The following is an 18,149-nucleotide window of genomic DNA, read 5'->3' as shown; positions in this document are numbered from 1 at the left end:
AAATCACCGATATTTTACAACATCCCGTTAGTCTATAGATGTTGCTATATTTTTTTTAAAAAAAAACTTTGATCAAAGTTAGTAGAGTAATTTGATTTATGATAAAACTAAAATAAGCTATGATTAATCAGGAACAGAGAGGGAGTAGCTACGATCTTTTTCGTTTCGGTTGAAGAATGCTAACAGTTTGCTGTAACTCATCAAAGTAACAAAGTATATAGTACTCAGAGATGGTGAGATGGATGGATGTCCTGCTCCAGTACTGAAGCCGGCCTGAATGGAGATTAAACCTACGGAGAGGAGAGGAGGGTGAGCATGAGCTGATCCGGGTAGAGGCGACCGAGCCATAAGAGGGCCGGGGGCGGAATCCGGAGAGGACAGTTCAGAGGGCTGTCGGTACGTGCGTGGTGGGCGTGCAGTGCACTAGTGCAGTGGAGGGGAGTGTACTATGAGGAAGTTAAGGTTACCAGGCCAAGAGGCCGGGTGGTCCAGTGAGTTGCCTGAACGAATCAGAGTCGACGCACTGTTCCATGAACAGGACGCCTCACCAGCCACCTGCTGGGGGAATCCATCGACGGGCTAATTATGGAGATGAACATGGGCTGGTCTCTTTCTCACCTCCTCGCTCGCATGGACGCAGCTGCTGCTCGTAGGCCGATAGCTAGGATAGGCGCATCGGCGAGCTGATGAGCTCGGGGTAGAGAGCCAGCAGCCGGTCTGCAGAGGCTGCAGTACACGGTGACCAGGCATGCATGAGCTTTTCTAGGGCCTAGGCTCATAGGCTACACTATACTACACTACACACATACACGTCTCCCTCTCGCTCTCTCTCCTCGACTGGCCGCTGTAGTATGTGGCTGTATCGGAGATTCAGAATCCTGAAAAGCGTACAAATTTGTCTGCTCCCAAGGACACATATACAGTGGTAGTCGTGGAGCCATAAAACTCATAATGCACACGGGACAGCTAGCCTACACAGCTACACTACACACGAGATCGATCGGTCGACGGCATGCATAGCATAGCCATAGGCCGATCCACGCATCTTCCTCAACAGCTTCTCTCAGTAACAACATAGTTACTCGAATCGTTATGTTGCCCATGTAACTAGCAGCAGGCCAGGCCCCCTGTTCCCGCATCTGTACGACGTACGCATGCGTCCACCATGTATCTTCTCGCTGCTGCTGGGGCGTTTCGCTTCACATGGCATGGCATCATGCGATGCAGCACCGGCCGGGCGCCACACACTGCCCGTACGGCCGGCCGGGCATCTGCTTCGTCCCGTCCCGTCACCGCGCTCACAGTAGCCGCGGGCGCTGTGCCGCTACAATGCTAGCTACTAGCTCCGATCCGTGCGTGCCCGGGGATCGATCGGCTCTCGTCGTCGTCGCAGCCTCGCTACAGCTGCCGCTGCGCGCGCTGCCGGTGGAGAGAGGCGAGAGAGAGAGAGAACGGCAGCGTCACACGGCCATGTCGGAGCCGGTTCCATAGGCGTAGTACGTGCCTACGGTTGCCAATAAAGAGTAGGATCCAGGATTGGGCGTAGGGCGCCAGGCGAAAGTCGATCGGCTCGCATGCTCACTTGCGACCGCTTATATGACTGTTCATCCTTCATCGCCACAGTGGGAGGTGTTCCATCATCAGGCCCCCGCCCGGCACGAGAGTTAACTGCTGCCCAACAAAGTGCTGGGGGCCTCGCTCTCATCAGCCCCGTGCGAGCGCATGCATGCGTGGTATGAAAAAGCTGTGTGAGCCCACTTCGTTTGAACTCGCGAGGGCAGCGGGTAGCGTGCTGTACTGGGAGCACCTCGTCCGTCCATTCCAAGATTTTTCACGTGGCAAACGTATCGTACGTGAAAACTTTTTTTTCCCCTTCGTTCCAGCCTCCTGTCGCTAGTGTGCTGCATGTACATGCTACCCATCAGTTCGTTTGGGGATAGATTCAGCTTGTGCTCTCAATCTGTCTCTCCTCCACTACTAGACTGTTGACGAGAGGTGAGAGCGAGTAGCTATAGAGTTAAAAAAAAATGGAACACAAGAAGACACGAAAGATGATATGGAAGCATGGGATTGTGTTGTAATACTTACAGTTCCTATCGAGTCTCGACATGCTGTGACACTCTAACATCGCCTTGCAGTCGCATCGGTCATTGCGGGTACAAGGAACGTCGGGGCGGTTAGATGCATAGGGAGCCGGCCGGAAGTGGGAACCTGTTGGACTAACATCACTTGGCCGTCATAGCGGGAGCGTTGGAGACAGCTTTCAGCCGTACGTCCACAAGTGCAATGATTGCAGATGAAACCGACGGGTTGCATGCATATTGCTCATTGAAATGATAGACCCTATGTTGTTGATGTAGCTAAGAGAGCAGCAAGGAGCTGTGGATGTGGTCGTGGTCTAGTGGAACAAGGTGTGTGTAGCATGCAGCTGGCCGAGAAAGAACTAAAACTAGCACACACGCGTGCATGAAATCAACAGGCATGTGATCCGGCCAAGTACCTCAACGGCGGTAGCTTGGAGGTTGCGGCGGAATTCACTGATTGGGATATGATAGCTACCATTGGTGACAAGGACCAAGCTAGGACATGAGGTCGACAACTCTTGTAGTGATGGTGTATCCACGTGCACCAAATATTGGTGGTGTGATGGCACATGGTCGTGGACGATACGCTGGCGATGATGATCTAGCATGAGAACCACCGGTAGATGATGGCCGCTTGGATGATAGGGCCATATATGTATTGTATCCTCACGAAAAAAAACGGAAACCAATGTATGAATCAAGAAAAAAAAGTTTAATTATCTAAACAAGAGACCTAGATAAATATAGAATAATCAACTATTGGCGTTAAGAATCCTAACTCTGTGGGTGGTGCAATAATCCCCCTGGAGAGATCATGAAGATTTTTTTTTAACGAACGGGTACGAGAAAGTGACTATTTCATTGATAGAGCAGGAGTGAGATCATGAAGATTAATTTCTCAAAGGGGCAGTGTCACGCAGAACCTAGCAAGAGGCGGTGAAGGTAGGGACAACCCAACCTATATCTATATGATGCCATTGTAAGTAAGGAAAATGGTGTATATAATGCGCGTGATGGAAGTTGCATTAAGCCTTTTGACGGTGAGCACTGAGTTATAAGGCTTGGTATAAAAAGACTCCCAGATGACTGTTTGAAAAGAGGAGGTATGTTTTAGGAAATTTTAGGATTTAACTCAAGTTTGTACTAAATCAAAGGAGTTTGGATCCAGAACCTCCTTCCTAAGTTTTTGCGAAATCAAAATTCCCTAAAACACGTGACGAGTTACAGGCTTACATTAGTTGAAAGTTGGCATCAAAAGTTAGGTGTTAGATTCCCCTCAAACGTTTAGACACTGCTATACTGGGCATAAAGGTTCTCAGGTCAATACAAATCTTTATGGTCGCAGATCATGTCAAAAACCAACCGTGCGTCTTCTCGCGCCTTGGTGATCATCATCAGCTTCAAGTGCAACGGCCACGCAAGCGTTGGAAGCACGGAGCTCGGGTTCGTATCCGCCGGCCGAGCCGCCGAGGGATTCGACCAGTCGCCGAGCGCCGAAAATATCTCGCAGAGGAGGGGGCGGGCGGAGGCGGACGACGGCCGCCGCGTCGGCGTGAACGTTGCCAGCCCTCATGTGCAAGGGGCCCATCAACGGCCTTGACCTCCCTGTCCTGTGGTCCAGGCCCACTATCTTTTTCAGCCTGAAAAAACGTCGTCGCCGTCGCCACCAGCCCGAATACTAAACGGGCGGTATCAGCAGGAAAAAAACTAAACAACCCGAATTCCTTCTTCCTTTCACGACGCAGGCTACAAATACATACGCGATGTATATGGGCCACTTTCTTTACATGATTTTTTTACAGCGTCACACTTTAGCTAATATTTTTCTCCGAAACGCACGGATGCAGACACTCACGTGTATCTATGAACGTCTTTGAGAGATTGAGCCAATCGATCTCTAAATTGATGAAGTTAATATAGACATCGCTGTTGATGGACATGTCATTTACGACTGAAAATATGCATTATGAATTCATAAAATGCATTCAGAAAATCCATGCTGAACCCAGAATTCGAATATGAACATGTAACAAGAAACCTAACCAAGTGATTTTAGCTGAGTTTAGTTACGGCAAATAACACGTCAACTGAACGTGCGCTAAATCGCGAACACATCCATGTGGAGTTGAGTTTGAAAGGCCATCCTTGTCGATTCGATCGTCCGCGTACAAGGACGCGGCAGGTCGAATTCCGTGCCATACACACGTTTCGTCTTGCAACATGTACACTCGACTGTGAGCTCACATGCATGTATCCAACCGCATCGCCCGTTCTTGCTCGGTGCCATCAGCCGCAGTGGCCTGGCGGCAGGAACGGGAGCTCGCAGCCGCCGCGTCAGGCCTCCCTCTGCTCCACAGCCTCCTGAGCGAGCTCAGCCTCGCCAAGCCCTGCGCCTTCGCCGCGCCACCTTCACGCGGCGTCGGCGCCACAGCCGGTGCCGTCTCCCGGTCCCGGACCTCGATGACCAGCGCCGCCGCCGGTGCTCCGCGGGAAGAGCTCGGGCCGCCGCCGATGACGGTCGTCACCGCGTCCTGGGATCCCCAGAACAGAACGTTCGTCGGGAGGTTCGTGGGGTAGTTCGCGGGCTCCGGCAGCGCCGGTGGGAGCGCCAGGGACGAGGGCGGCGGCGCCGGCAGGGAGCCCGCCTTGTCGACGTCGACGCGGCAGAGCGGGCAGGTGGAGTGGCCGTGCAGCCACAGGTCGACGCACTCGGCGTGGAAGCCGTGCCCGCACCTGGGCAGGAACCTGGCCGCCTCGCCGTCGGCGAGCTCGGCGAGGCACACGGCGCACTCCAGCGCCTCGCCGGGTGGACGGTCCTTCGCCCTGTACACCATCACCGGCAGCGCCCGGAGCACCGCCGCGTCGACGCCGCCCCGGCCTCCAGCGGCGTCGCCTCCTCCCAACGTGCTGCGCCGCTGCTGGGCGCTCGACGACGACGGCACCTCGATCCCGGCGACGCCGCCGCGGCGGTTGATGGTGAAGTAGTGGTACACGACGAACGCGAAGGCGAGGGCGACGAAGAGGAGGACGGCGCCGGAGAGCACGACGTCGCCGCCCACCGGAGAGGCCGCGCTCCACCACGCTGCGGGCGGGCCGCCGCCGCTGCCCGCGTCGACGTCCTCCGGCAACGATGACATGGTCGCGCTCTCGCGTTTCGGCGTGAGCTTGTGTGGTGTCACGTGGCTGTGATTTATGGGGCTGTTCGTTGGCGTTCTTGGAGAGGTTTTGGTGCGCTTTTGGAGTTTGGAGTTGGAGCGGCCGGTTGGAGTTGGTGTGATGTGATGGTGTGGGTGGGATCGGTGTTAATTTGAGTCGAGCAGCTTGAGCTCATCCCCTTTGGGGGGCTCGTGAAGGGTTTAGTGACTTTTTCCCCTGACCCCTATCAACGTGTGATGATGCATGGAAGGGGCTAGAGAGATACGGGGGGAGAGAGCAGCAACTCAGCAAGGCCTAGAAGGTTGTGCTCTCGGCTTCCAGCTTCCGAAGGAGAACGGTAAGGGTCTAGAAGGTGCCTGAGTGGGCCAGAACTGAGTTTAGTGGAAAACACATAGTATTATAGTATTAATGCAGCAGATTAGCCTCGTCAGATTTTAATAAAAATCTGACGAATATTATTACGAAACATGATTGTCAAATGCAGAATGTTATTAAAAAAATTACGAGTTAGCAGACTTGGAATGATGGCAGTCCAGTTATGCCTCAGATGGCCTGGCCCAATAACATGTGCATGCCAATGGGCCTGGCCTGGGATTGGTTCTACTGAACAGGCCATACAGTCCATGGGCTTCCGAGACATTGAACTTTTCAACCTTGCTTTGCTAGCCCGCCAAGCGTGGCGGATATTGCAGGACCCAGAGTCAAAGATTTGGCGTGCAATTATAGAAGGAAAGGTGGTGCTGGAACAGGGCCTTAGCAGGCGCATTGGGACAGGGGAGGACACTCACATATGGAGAATGAATTGGCTGCCCAGAGATGGTTTGCTCCGACCTGTGGCATGCGGTCAGGCGAACCCGCCCCATATGGTGAGTGAGCTCATCGATACTACGACTGCTTCTTGGGATAGACAAAAACTCCAGGCGTTCTTTGCTCCGATGGACAGGGAGATTATCAGCAATATCCCGATAAGCACAAGAAGGCAGTCGGATTTCTGGGCCTGGCATTACGAGAGGAAAGGATGTTTCTCAGCAAGGTCGGCGTATCGGATGCTCGTTAACGGAACGCAATACAGCTTGGCTGGAAGGAAGAGCCGGAATTTCTGACACGAGGGCCGTTGAGAGAGACTGGACAGCTCTCTGGCATGTCAAAGTTCCGGCAAAGGTGCGTGTGTTCTTATGGATACTAGCTCGACATTCCCTTCCGTCCAGCGACGTGCTACACTGCATGAATATGGCGCGTGTGGGCTCTGTGTGGTCACATGGCATGACATATGTGTCGGCACTAGACGTATGGACGTATGCTAAGAAGGAAAGTTCCTGGTCAATTGCCCTAATGTGTGCGGGTATGTTGCCGACGAGGATGTCGGGCCCTTTAGGGGGTGTATGTGACATCCCGAGCCAACTAAGGATGAATTGAGCCCACTAAAGGCCTATGTGAGTGGCATAACATGTGTGTGGATAATAGTCCCAATGCTAGTTGAGGGTGGGTTTCACTAACATATAAACTCAAGTGTCAAATACATTCCAACCCTCGAGTTAACCCTTTTACGCGAAGCAAGGACAAAAGCATAAACGGGGTTGATGCGAGTGCGTATTTTACTCTGCGTGCGAGTATGACTGAGCGATATTTGGGACTGGGATGTTACAGCCAACCCCACTTGCCCGTCTTGCATGCTCGGCTTCCCCGTTGGCAGCTGCTGCCTTCAATGGCTGAAGATGGCGTGCGTGGCTTCATAGAAGATGGTGCCAATAGCTGGGATAGGATGACTTGCGTGGCTTCATGGAAGATGGTGCCAATAGCTGGGATAGGATGACTGAGGCCTTGTTTAGTTCCATACAAACTCCCAATTTTGACACTATGCAAAAAGAAGATTCCCCGTCACATCAAACTTGCGGTACATGCATGGAGTACTAAATGTAGACGAAATAAAAAATTAATTGCACTGTTTAGTTGTACTTTGCGAGACGAATCTTTTGAGCCTAATTAGTCAATATTTGGATAATAATTCACAAATACAAATAAAACACTACAGTATACTACAGTGTTACAACAGTAATTTTGGACACCAAATTCAGGGCAACTAAACATGGCCTGAAGATGGATCAAGTAGGTGCGGGTGCTGTGGGGTACCTATCCAGTTGCTTAAGATGGGGAAGGCGGCGTGTGGACCTGAATATCGTGGAGGGTGTCACCCTAGCGACGATCGGCGAACAGTCTACAACCCCGCGATGCGTCCTGACCGGGCAGCAGCAGCGCACTTACGTATGTGCTTAGCAGCAAAGACTAATTTAGGCATTTCATGAACTAGAAAATAGGAAATAAAATTATTAAAAAGTAAAATGTAAAGTAAATCAATGTAGTTAAATTTGCGAAGCCCATCCTCACGTTGTCATATGGGTGAAATTACGTGTTTGCAATGGCAAAGTCAAAATTTCTAGTCGCGCGATGGAAGTGGAGTCACCGAAGAGGGAGTCGCACGATACCGGCTTGTGCCGTATCGGATAACCCAGGGAAAGGAGCGTGTGCCGTATCGGAATATCGGATAACCCAGGGTGGAGTATTCACGCAGAACCGCTCGCAGCCTCGCACGCCAATACTCCACCCTCGCGAAGGCCAGGCGGCGGCGCTCTTCGACTCCCGGCACGCGGCTCTTCCTGGCGGGCGACCACGCCTGGGGTGGCCCTTGCCCTTCTCGCCGCGCAGGGAGTACCAGCCGCGGAGCTCCGGCCTCCTCCTGGCAGCGCGCGGTCGAGCTCCAGGCAGGGCAGCGAGTGGCCGAGCTCCAGGTAGGGCGGCGTCGCGATAGCGGGCAGTGGACGAGCGGCAGGCTGACGGAGCTCTTACTGGGCGGCGGTGCTTGCGGTGGCAAACCCCGGTGAGCCTTTTTTTTGTTTTTCTCTCCCTTTCGCCTTCCTCCCCGCTCTCGACTCCTCCCTGGCTCCCAGCAGCAGCACCCCTATCCACTCCTCACTCTGTCCAGTGTCCGCCGCCTCCTTCTAGCTGGGTGGAAGAAACATGTCAAGAATGGCGCCTCCGTCTCCTCCTATGTCCATGAAGCCTCCGACGCTGCCCTTCTCCCCTCCCAAGAAGCCGCCGCCGATGCCGATATACAAGGACCTGCACTTCAACCGTGACCTCTCCGCTACCAAGAAGCTCCAGGCCGGGGTGGACCTGGTGGCGCGGTTGGTGGGGGTCACCCTGGGGCCCAAGGGGAGGAACGTGGTGCTTGGTAACAAGTATGGCCCTCCCAAGATTGTCAATGATGGGGAAACAGTGCTTAAGGAGGTAATGCCATGCTTCCCAACATGAATTTTTCCTGCAAAGCATGCTGCAATTCAGTGACAGTTTCAGGGAGACTGAATCTGAATTGGGTGCACTCACATTTTTTTTTGGATTAAGGGTGCACTCACATAAAGCCATAAAACGTGTTTATCACTCCCGCGGTCGCTCTTCAGTTCTTGATCAATCTTGTTATCTTATCTTACTGCAGTATTGGACCCTGTTTTTACTCTGTTCCATAGTAACATAAGTGGAAAAGCGCCATGAGCTTGCTTATCGTTCTTTCCTGATCATATCATACTACTTTCAGTGGTTGAATGTATGAATCTAATTGTGTTGTTGAAGATCGAATTGGAGGATCCATTAGAAAATCTTGGAGTGAAGCTAGTCAGACAGGCTGGTGCAAGGACCAATGATATTGCAGGAGATGGTTGTACCACTTCCATAATCCTCGCTCGAGGTCTGATTGCTGAAGGAATGAAGGTATGTCCATCTCTTTCCTTGTTCTAGTTTTCTACAATGAAGTCTGGTAAACAGGGAAAAACTCTAGGTGCTATAACAAATTTGTTGACACAAAAATTCTAAATCCTGAACCTGCATTTCTTCTTATGATTGTTTTACAAAGTAGGTTCTTGCAGCTGGAATCAACCCAGTTCAGGTTGCACGTGGCATTGAGAAGACTGCTGCTGCTTTGGTGTCTGAACTCAAATTAATGTCACGGGAGGTATATCCTTTAAATTTATCTAAGTACGATTTTGTATTTCCCTTGTAAAGATATCTTAGCATTGTGTGACATGTTCTCATGTAGATTGAAGACCATGAACTTGCACATGTGGCTGCAGTTAGTGCAGGAAACGATTATGCTGTTGGAAATATGATCTCTGATGCTTTTCAAAGAGTAGGTAGAAAAGGAATGGTGAGAATTGAAAATGGAAGAGGTACTGAGAACAGTCTTGATGTTGTCGAAGGAATGCAATTTGAACGTGGTTACCTCTCACCTTACTTTGTTACTGATCGTTCAAATATGACGGTTGAGTTCACAGACTGTAAGGTAAGGGCAAGTTCCCCGTTATACACTACTGTTCTGCAGAATAACCTGAAGAGTTACATTTTTTTCCTTTTTGTAGATTCTAATGGTTGACAAGAAAATTACTGATGCTAGTGAAATTATAAGGATACTGGACAGTGCTGTAAAAGAAAATTATCCTTTGTTAATAATTGCTGAGGATGTGGAAGAAGCAGCAATGGCTGATTTGATAAAAAACAAGCTGAAAGGGACAATCAAGGTTGCAGCAGTCAAGGCCTTCTCTTTTGGGGAGCAAAAGACACAATGCTTGGATGATATTGCAGTCATGACAGGAGGTATATGGAACTCGATCACCAACCTAACCAATTTAATTCCAGTCATCAACATATTCCTGTTGGTTTTCAGGTACAGTAGTGAGGGATGACATGGGATATTCACTGGAAAAGGCAGGAAAAGAGGTTCTGGGTTCTGCTGCTAAGGTGGTTATCAGGAAAGATTCAACATTAATTGTTACTGATGGAAGCACTCATCATGCAGTTGAGAAAAGAGTTGCTCTGATAAAAGGACAAATTGAGGTATAGTTGTTCCAATCATAAAATGCAAAAGTGCCATGTGACCTTTTGTCTTCTATATGCTTTACTTTTCTTTGGATAAAATTATATCTTTTGATTGTTAACTCTCAGAACTCAAAGGAAAGGTACAACAAGAAGATATTGGGTGAGAGGATAGCAAGGTTATGTGGTGGAATTGCAATCATCCAGGTACCACATGCTTGTTTAGTTCACTACGCAAAACATTTCAAGGGTATCAATTTTGCCATGAGAATGCCAGAATTTGAAATTTTGACACGAAGCTAATTGCAGGTTGGTGCTCAAACAGTCATTGAGATGAAAGATAAGAAGTTGAGAATTGAAGATGCTCTTAATGCAACCAGGGTACCTTGATTGATCAAATCTATGTCCGTATCATGTGTGGTTCATAAGTTCCTCAGTTTGAACTTCTTTTTTTCTTTTTATAATTTAGGCAGCTATTGAGGAGGGTGTTGTAGTTGGTGGTGGATGTAGCCTATTAAGGTTATCGAAGAAGATTGACGCAATCAAGGATTCATCATTGGATAATATGGAGCAGAAGGTACTTTATAACTGTATTTGAGTAAAAGGATATTTAATGAAATATTTGTTAATTTGAGGTATTAGCAGTACATTGACCTACTTGTGTAAATCTACTTTTGTAGTAGTCATTTTCAAGGTCTATTGTTCCATTGCTTGTTCCAATGCAACGATTCTGTCTTGAACTTTAATTTTGTATTTTCCGTGTTTAGATTGGTGCTGACATCTTCAAGAAAGCCTTGAGTTACCCTACCTCACTAATAGCAAACAATGCGGGGGTGAATGGTGATTTTGTCATTGAAAAGGTTTGTTAGCTGCACCTATAGCTCTATCAATTCTAGTACATCTTTCGCATAATTTTGTATTCGAAAGCATGCAGAGACCACCATGCAAGTGCACCATATAACTGTGCACACAAGTTTTTCTGAACTCATTGTCTGGATCTGACTTGTGTTTGATTGTTGCTGTTAAAAGGTGTTATTGAATGATAACACAAATTATGGTTACAATGCTGCCAAGAACCGCTATGAGGACTTGATGGCTGCCGGAATACTGGACCCATCCAAGGTGGTAGAAAAAGTCATAGACACCTTAAATCATCTCTATGTCACCTTGAACTATACGTATGATGGAGTATATCTTCTCACACTCCCAAATATCACCAGGTTGTGAGATGTTGCATTGAGCATGCTGCTGTGGTTGCGAAATCTTTTCTCACTTCTGATGTGGTGGTGGTGGAGGCAAAAGAAAGTAAACCAATTCGAATAAGACCCCCAATGCCTCCTAGGAGCTTGATCCCCCCAATGCCTGCCTCAGGTAACTCTTGAGCATTCATATGGAGAAGATACATTTTCATTTGAATATCAAACTTGTTAACTTAGTTTACTTCAATGTTTTCAGTTTCAGGTATTCGAGTGTAGCAAGCTTCATTTCCACAGAATCGACCTGACAACCTCAATATGACAAAAACTACATGGACACAATTCTTTTGCAAAAAAAAATGCTAATATAACAAGCGAAGAAAGGTTTCACCACAATAATGACTTTGCACTATTGCTCCAAGAAGCTCTATGTGTTCTGTCACATCAATACAAGCAGCAGAAATGGTGGATAATGCATGTAATAGAGAAGAAAATGCTGGAAATTTCAGCTGATATTCTTAGCTCCCTCCACTGCTTTGGATCATATCCATTACACTTGTGTAGGATACTAGGATTCATGTTAAATTTAGCAAAGGATGTACAGAAATAACTGTCACATGCCAATTGAGGATGCAGATGGCAATCTTTGTCATGAGCTGATGGCAACAGGAAACATATCCTCCTGACACTCTATAAACACTCTTGAAACATACGAGATCTCATAATCAGGGAACCAAACAAGTTTCATCAGATGCTTTTTAGTTTTGACTATTGACCCAGGGAAGGAATAGCAACGGGAGAGGAGGAGCTCCATGTAATTATAATCCATGGCCTCGCAACCATGCTTGTTCTTCACAGGTACGATTCTTCATTTTCTGACAATAATATAAGGGGCTAACGACTAGTGTTGTACTTCAGCATTTGCTTAGACAATAAAATTATTACAGGAAAGGTATAATCACTTAATCAGTCTTGTTATTAAGAGAGCTTGAGGGCAACAAGGGGGTGGGTATCAACATACCCATTAAATGGATGGTGCACCCTTTTTTTTAGCAACTGAAGGTTGACGATGAGTTGGCGAGCTGCAGAAACTAGCTGCTCACCTCTTCATTGATTCTCATTGCTTATGCTCCTCTTCACTGTTCTGAACTCTAATCAGTTATCAGTTTCGAAAGAAAATGGTCATGGTTTGCAGATATGTAGCTATCTACAGAATAATTGTGTTTCCAAGATATTGCTGATATTTTATAGTCATGTTGGTGACTCTACTGTTTAACTCTTCATGTAGAATGGATGAGGGAAATTCATGATAACACGACAATTGTAGTATGATACAAGTGACTAAGTGAGATCGGAGAAGACATAACTTTTAAGGGTGGCTTACAGCATTTGCGAACATAACAAATACTCACTATTTTGTGGTTTTCTTCTTTTGCCCTGAGCCCCTGACTGCAGGACTGAAACACGGTGCCTGAGAAAAAATAACCACGTCGACACACTAACGCAAAAAATTAGCTGCAGGATTTATCTGCACCGGGTGCCAGGTTGAAGAAACTTCTCTAGAACCCTTCACTCACTTTCCAATCGTCTCAACCAGTGGAAGAAAGCGAATTTGCATCCAAAACGTCGACCACTTCTTATGCTCTTCTATTACTATTACGCTACCCAGGGTCTGTCTCAGTACCTCCTAAAACAACAGCATTGCATTCTTCTGTTGATACATGCATCAGTTTGATTGACCATCATGACCGCATACAAATTGCTCCACTCAATATAAGTTGAGTTGTAGAAAATTCTAGCTCGGTGTTATCTTTTTTTTTAATGGAATTAGTGCACTACACAATCACGTAACATGCACGCAGATAAGAGCGCGTAAAAGGGGTGGCGCATGCATGGCTGAATATAGTAAACGCTTCTCTACCATGAGTACCATCTACAGTTCACATGATTGACTTTGTGGGGGTTTAACTATTAAACATATTTGATCGTCTTCAACGAATCCACTTTAGGACACTTTGAAAGAAAGCAAACATTCTTCTATGGAATCTAACGCAAATATCTTAATAGTCGAGTTGAGCTGTCTGACATAGCTTACTCTTAGAATAGAGAAATTAAGACTCTTAGAAGTTTTTTTTCATCCTTTTTCTGACTTGGTTCGGAATCAAAGCACACTGAGGTATTGCCATATGTTTTTTCACCAATGTTTTTTAGACTATATGTATGTATGTGTGTGTGTGTGTGTGTGTGTGTATATATATACATATATATATATATATATATCAATGGTTAGAAGCCTATTTTGGATCAGGACAATTACAAGGAAATTAAAAAGATTTACTACAGGATAACATTCCTTTTAGACTTTTCTGTCGTAAGCCTGCATCATTTGAGAGATTGCTGTTGCCCGTGGGGGTGTATTTTTAGAACGGTAAGGCCAACCCATCTAAAGTAAAGAAAAAAATGGCGCACAGTTAATATTGGCGTCTGAAATGGAAGAAAGAAGAAGTAATTATACTGACGAATACATGAGATTTGCCTATTTCATCTGACTTATGACGTGTTGATCTGGAACATTGTTCTTGATTACTAAAAACTTCTTTTCCATTTTTATTTCCTCTTCCTTCCTTTCTTTTCCTTTTTCTGGGTAGCTTTCAATAATTCTTGAGTAAAAGTATTGAGTTGCTTTATATATGGACCTCGGGAGATTCCAAAATTTGTACTTACCCTGCCTCCTAATTCTTCCATTGGTACCTCTTACAAGAACAGTACGAAAGTACCGTTGTGTTGGTACACTCAGATTCTTCTCGTGTTCTTCACCCTGAAAGCTTGCTATCTTGACTAACAGAGCAGATACCTGAAGCATGCATGCACTGACACGCCCCTCGAATTATTTGCAATGAACTTTAAAACTGGAGCTGGAGCCTGGAGGCACAAGTTTCATGGCAAGTACGTACGTTTCACCCGCCACACACACACAAAGATTACCAGGGGCAGCAAGCAAATGGCACAGGAAGCAAGCTGATCGAGACCAGCATATACAACTCGCTCCGCTAGGTTCCTATCCTAGGTGGTAACAATCTCAGAGTTTAATTGCAGTAAACTCCAGGCGAGGCTCCCCTAATCATTTGCCGCGAGCTCGCGTTCGCTTCTCTCAACTCTCACTCAAAGCGCGCGCGAATGGCGGGGGGAGAGCCCCCCGGCCCCGAGCTGAGGTTTCTTCTGCCCATCGATCGCGTGCTGCGCATGCAACCCAGCGAGCGCGCGCCCCGCGCACGCACGAGCTCGGCCTCCGCCCGCGGCCCGCCCGGCCTCGCCATCGATTCGGGAGCCTCGGCGCGGGCGCGCGTCAGGGTGACGGCGGAGCAGTAGGCCTCACTCAAGGTGCACACGGGCTAGCCGTGTCCATGCACGCCGCGCGTGGGACGAATCGACGACGACGACCCCCCACGAGTCGTGGCTCGATCCGTGGCCTGCATGCCCCTCACATGGAGTGGCCCTTAGCTCATGCTTTGAGTAATCATGCTAGTTCGTTCCTCGTTTTTTTTTGTGGCTAATTTCTGTGATATTTCAGTTGACAGGTATATTCGGATTCAAAGGTAGTCCAATCTCTACGCATGAATAAACATTGAGATGGCTGAATGAGAAAACGTTGAGATTAGGATCCTGTTCGACCGATTTCTGTTTGATAGTAGTATGAACATTTATTTGGAACTCAGAAGCCAGAGCCAACTTTCAGATTAATTTCTCTGAATATTACCAATTTTGTAGTTTGTGGCTGTTCCCAATCCAGTAGTTTAGAAGTTAGCTGTTTGATCGATGATCGATCAATTGGGTGAAGCAGAATTCATCAATCAGTAGTAGTTTAGTGGCGGAGGATGGATGTCAACTGATCCTTGAGTTGCAGTTAAGCTCAGTCAGTTAAGGTTTAGTGGAAACTGTGCCTGCCTGCATGTGTGTGCATGGTGCTCGATCCCTAGGGAGACTGGTTGGTTTAGGTTGCAGTACCAAGTGTTGGACTTCGTAATCTAGTTTGGCCTCCTCCAATGTGCATCATCAAGTAAACCCAAACCACCACAAGCTTTGCATCAAATCCATGCATAGCAAAAGATCTGACTACAGCAAAACAAAAACTTTCTTCCACGTTACTGATGTAATAATTGACAGCTTTCGCCCGCTTGTTTGCTTAAAATAACAGTAGTTTCTAATTTCACTTGGTTGCGTTTGTCTGATGAAATTGCCACTCCTGAACTATGTATCTAAATCGCAGCTACAAATCTCGTGGCGATGCATGCCACATAGACAGCTACATATATGGGTTAAACTACTAGGTCAGAATCCAAATCATTTATGATGCGTATTGGATCTTGCCCTATCTGCTTGTTTCCTAGCTAGTCCTCAAATCCTGTGCACGAGCATGTTCATGAAAAAGGATGCCAATCACTCACATTAGTACTATAATCTAGACCTAGCAACCTCAACTTTCAATCCTTGATTTTACACAATATACAACTATACAAGCACATCATGCAACCATCATAATCAATTATCAAAATAAAGGAAGATTCAGCTAATCTTTCAATTATGTCCATCCATGAGATATGCAATTACAGAAGCATATACACACATACGAATCGCAAGATTTTGTGGATAGCAGCTCTCCCAAAGCCAGCAATTGCTTTGAGAGCAATCAAGCGATCCCTAAACAACGAGCCTCGGGATCGTTAACGGGCGTAGAATAGTGCAGCTGACCGCTAGGCGATCGAGCTCCGCTGCGCGAGAGAGCTCATGGGCTCATGGCCGTGCCTTGCGTCCTACGCGATCAACTTTATCTCCCCGTCCACCGCCGTGGCGGCCGGCGTCAACTCTCCCCACCTCCTCCGCCCCCCGCCCCCCCCCCCCCCCCCCCCCCCCCCCCCGGCCCTGCTGCGGTCTACAGCAGCCCCTATCAGATAGCCAGCTGCCTCTGCGGCAGTGCTGACGGTGCACCTGCTCCTGGAGGAGGTCGGCCACGCGTGTATATATACGCGCTACAGGCCTCTCCCGCGTCAAAAATGAAGGCTTGACTATTTAGGGGGAGCTGATTGGATTGGATCCCATGGCGGCCTTCTCGTCCAGCAACGGCGTGCCGCCGGGGTTCCGGTTCCACCCGACCGACGAGGAGCTGCTTCTCCACTACCTCAAGAAGAAGGTCGGGTTCGAGAAGTTCGACCTCGAGGTCATCAGGGAGGTCGACCTCAACAAGATCGAGCCATGGGAGCTGCAAGGTAATTAAAGCTAGGCAATTTAGTGTGTGTGTCTATATATATACACATGCATCCATGCATGTCAGTCTAGCTAATTAATTCTCCATGATCGATGATTTAGCTAGACTGTTCTTGTTGATACATGTAATTGATGATGCAGAGAGGTGCCGGATCGGGTCGGCGCCGCAGAACGAGTGGTACTTCTTCAGCCACAAGGACCGCAAGTACCCGACGGGGTCGAGGACGAACCGGGCCACGACGGCCGGCTTCTGGAAGGCGACGGGTCGGGACAAGTGCATCCGCACCAGCTACCGCAAGATCGGCATGCGCAAGACGCTCGTCTTCTACCGCGGCCGCGCCCCGCACGGCCAGAAGACCGACTGGATCATGCACGAGTACCGCCTCGAGGACGCCGACGACGCCCAGGGCGGCACCAGCGTAAGCTCTCCGTCTCATGCATGCCAGATATCTCAGTCCTCGCTGGTTAGGGCTTTGATCGCACTTAACTCGATCTGTGCTGATCATGCATGTGTGGCCGGCCGTGCAGGAGGACGGATGGGTGGTGTGCCGGGTGTTCAAGAAGAAGTGCTTCTTCAAGATCGGCGGCGGCGAAGGGAGCACGAGCAGCCAGGGCGTGGACGCCGGCGGCCACCTGGCCGTGTCCCCGCCGCTGGGCGGCCACCACGACCAGGCCAGGGCGGCCGCCCTGGCGTCCCACTACATGCACCCGCACCAGTACTACCACCACCACGCCTCCTCCTACTACTCCCAGATGCAGGCGCCGGCGCCGCACGCCGCCTACTCGCACCACGTCCAGGTCCAGGACCTCCTCACCAACCACCGGCCCGCGGACGACGCCGGCGCCGGCGCCGGCTACGACTTCTCCGGCCTGCCGGTCGAGCACCACCCCGGCGGCCTGGACGTAGGCAGCAGCGACGGCGTCGCCGCGGACGGTGGCCAGCTGGGAGAAGGGGGGGACCAGGCGAGCGGTGCCGCTGCCGCCGAGCAGTGGCAGGCGATGGACGGGTTCAGCAACGGCGGCAGCGCCGCGGTGCAGCAGATGGCCGGAGCCATGAGCTCCGGCGCCCAACGAGGTGGGGAGATGGATTTATGGGGTTACGGGAGGTAAAAGCTTTGATGACCATCTCTGATGCGGACACACGAACTAGGTGTTCATGCGTACATGAGGTGGTGCAAAATTATGCGCGCGGGCCGGGATCCTTGGGAGTTTTATATATAACTTGATTTGTTTGGGTTAGTTTTGGTGTTTTACGATGTATATTGTTGTATTATTTGTTGTTGGTATGGTGTAATAAGAGCCGATGCATATTATGATGTGTAATTGGTGATTAAATTTGGTGCGGGCATGCTGAAGAAGCACAAGAATTCAACTTTATTTGGGGGGTTTTCTTGTCTTGCATGCACGGGGTACACAGGTGTAGAGCTACACAGGTGTAGAGCGTGTGCATTTTAATTTGACCTGCAGGAAGTAGGCGGCAGCATTTGTTCTGCATGTATGCCACTTCTACTCGTTTTGTGATGAACTATGATAACAAAAGTTGGTTGTTGTATTTGTAACTTCTATCTATACACGCAATATTTCCTCCACA

At 48.7% G+C, this 18,149-nt stretch overlaps 3 protein-coding genes across 4 annotated transcripts; 2 read left to right on the top strand and 1 right to left on the bottom strand.

Annotated features, from left to right (window-relative positions):
• Positions 1 to 4,028: 4,028 nt before the first annotated feature.
• On the bottom strand, positions 4,029 to 5,470 carry LOC117865191 (E3 ubiquitin-protein ligase EL5). The gene has a single exon (XM_034749332.2). The coding sequence runs from the start codon at positions 5,219 to 5,221 to the stop codon at positions 4,325 to 4,327; it is 897 nt and encodes a 298-aa protein (XP_034605223.1). The 5' UTR covers positions 5,222 to 5,470; the 3' UTR covers positions 4,029 to 4,324.
• Positions 5,471 to 7,811: 2,341 nt separating this feature from the next.
• Positions 7,812 to 11,948, top strand: LOC117864412 (ruBisCO large subunit-binding protein subunit beta, chloroplastic). Of its 2 annotated transcripts, none has more exons than XM_034748515.2 (14): positions 7,812 to 8,115; positions 8,241 to 8,525; positions 8,865 to 9,002; positions 9,148 to 9,243; positions 9,328 to 9,570; positions 9,647 to 9,881; positions 9,952 to 10,121; positions 10,230 to 10,307; positions 10,410 to 10,481; positions 10,570 to 10,677; positions 10,868 to 10,960; positions 11,130 to 11,222; positions 11,321 to 11,471; positions 11,556 to 11,948. In XM_034748515.2, the coding sequence occupies exons 2-14, from the start codon at positions 8,256 to 8,258 to the stop codon at positions 11,573 to 11,575; spliced, it is 1,767 nt and encodes a 588-aa protein (XP_034604406.1). In that variant the 5' UTR covers positions 7,812 to 8,115; positions 8,241 to 8,255; the 3' UTR covers positions 11,576 to 11,948. The 2 variants fall into 2 exon arrangements, with proteins under 2 accessions (XP_034604406.1, XP_034604407.1); XM_034748516.2 differs by having other exon boundaries at positions 8,221 to 8,525.
• A 4,327-nt stretch (positions 11,949 to 16,275) lies between these two features.
• On the top strand, positions 16,276 to 18,149 carry LOC117865235 (protein BEARSKIN2). The gene is made up of 3 exons (XM_034749388.2): positions 16,276 to 16,560; positions 16,700 to 16,977; positions 17,087 to 18,149. The coding sequence occupies exons 1-3, from the start codon at positions 16,392 to 16,394 to the stop codon at positions 17,666 to 17,668; spliced, it is 1,029 nt and encodes a 342-aa protein (XP_034605279.1). The 5' UTR covers positions 16,276 to 16,391; the 3' UTR covers positions 17,669 to 18,149.

The sequence above is a fragment of the Setaria viridis genome, chromosome 7, assembly GCF_005286985.2.
Source record: "Setaria viridis chromosome 7, Setaria_viridis_v4.0, whole genome shotgun sequence".
Classification (NCBI taxonomy): Eukaryota; Viridiplantae; Streptophyta; class Magnoliopsida; order Poales; family Poaceae; genus Setaria; species Setaria viridis.
Note: the sequence above shows the minus strand (reverse complement) of the source record. Positions and strands in the feature narration are given on the sequence as shown.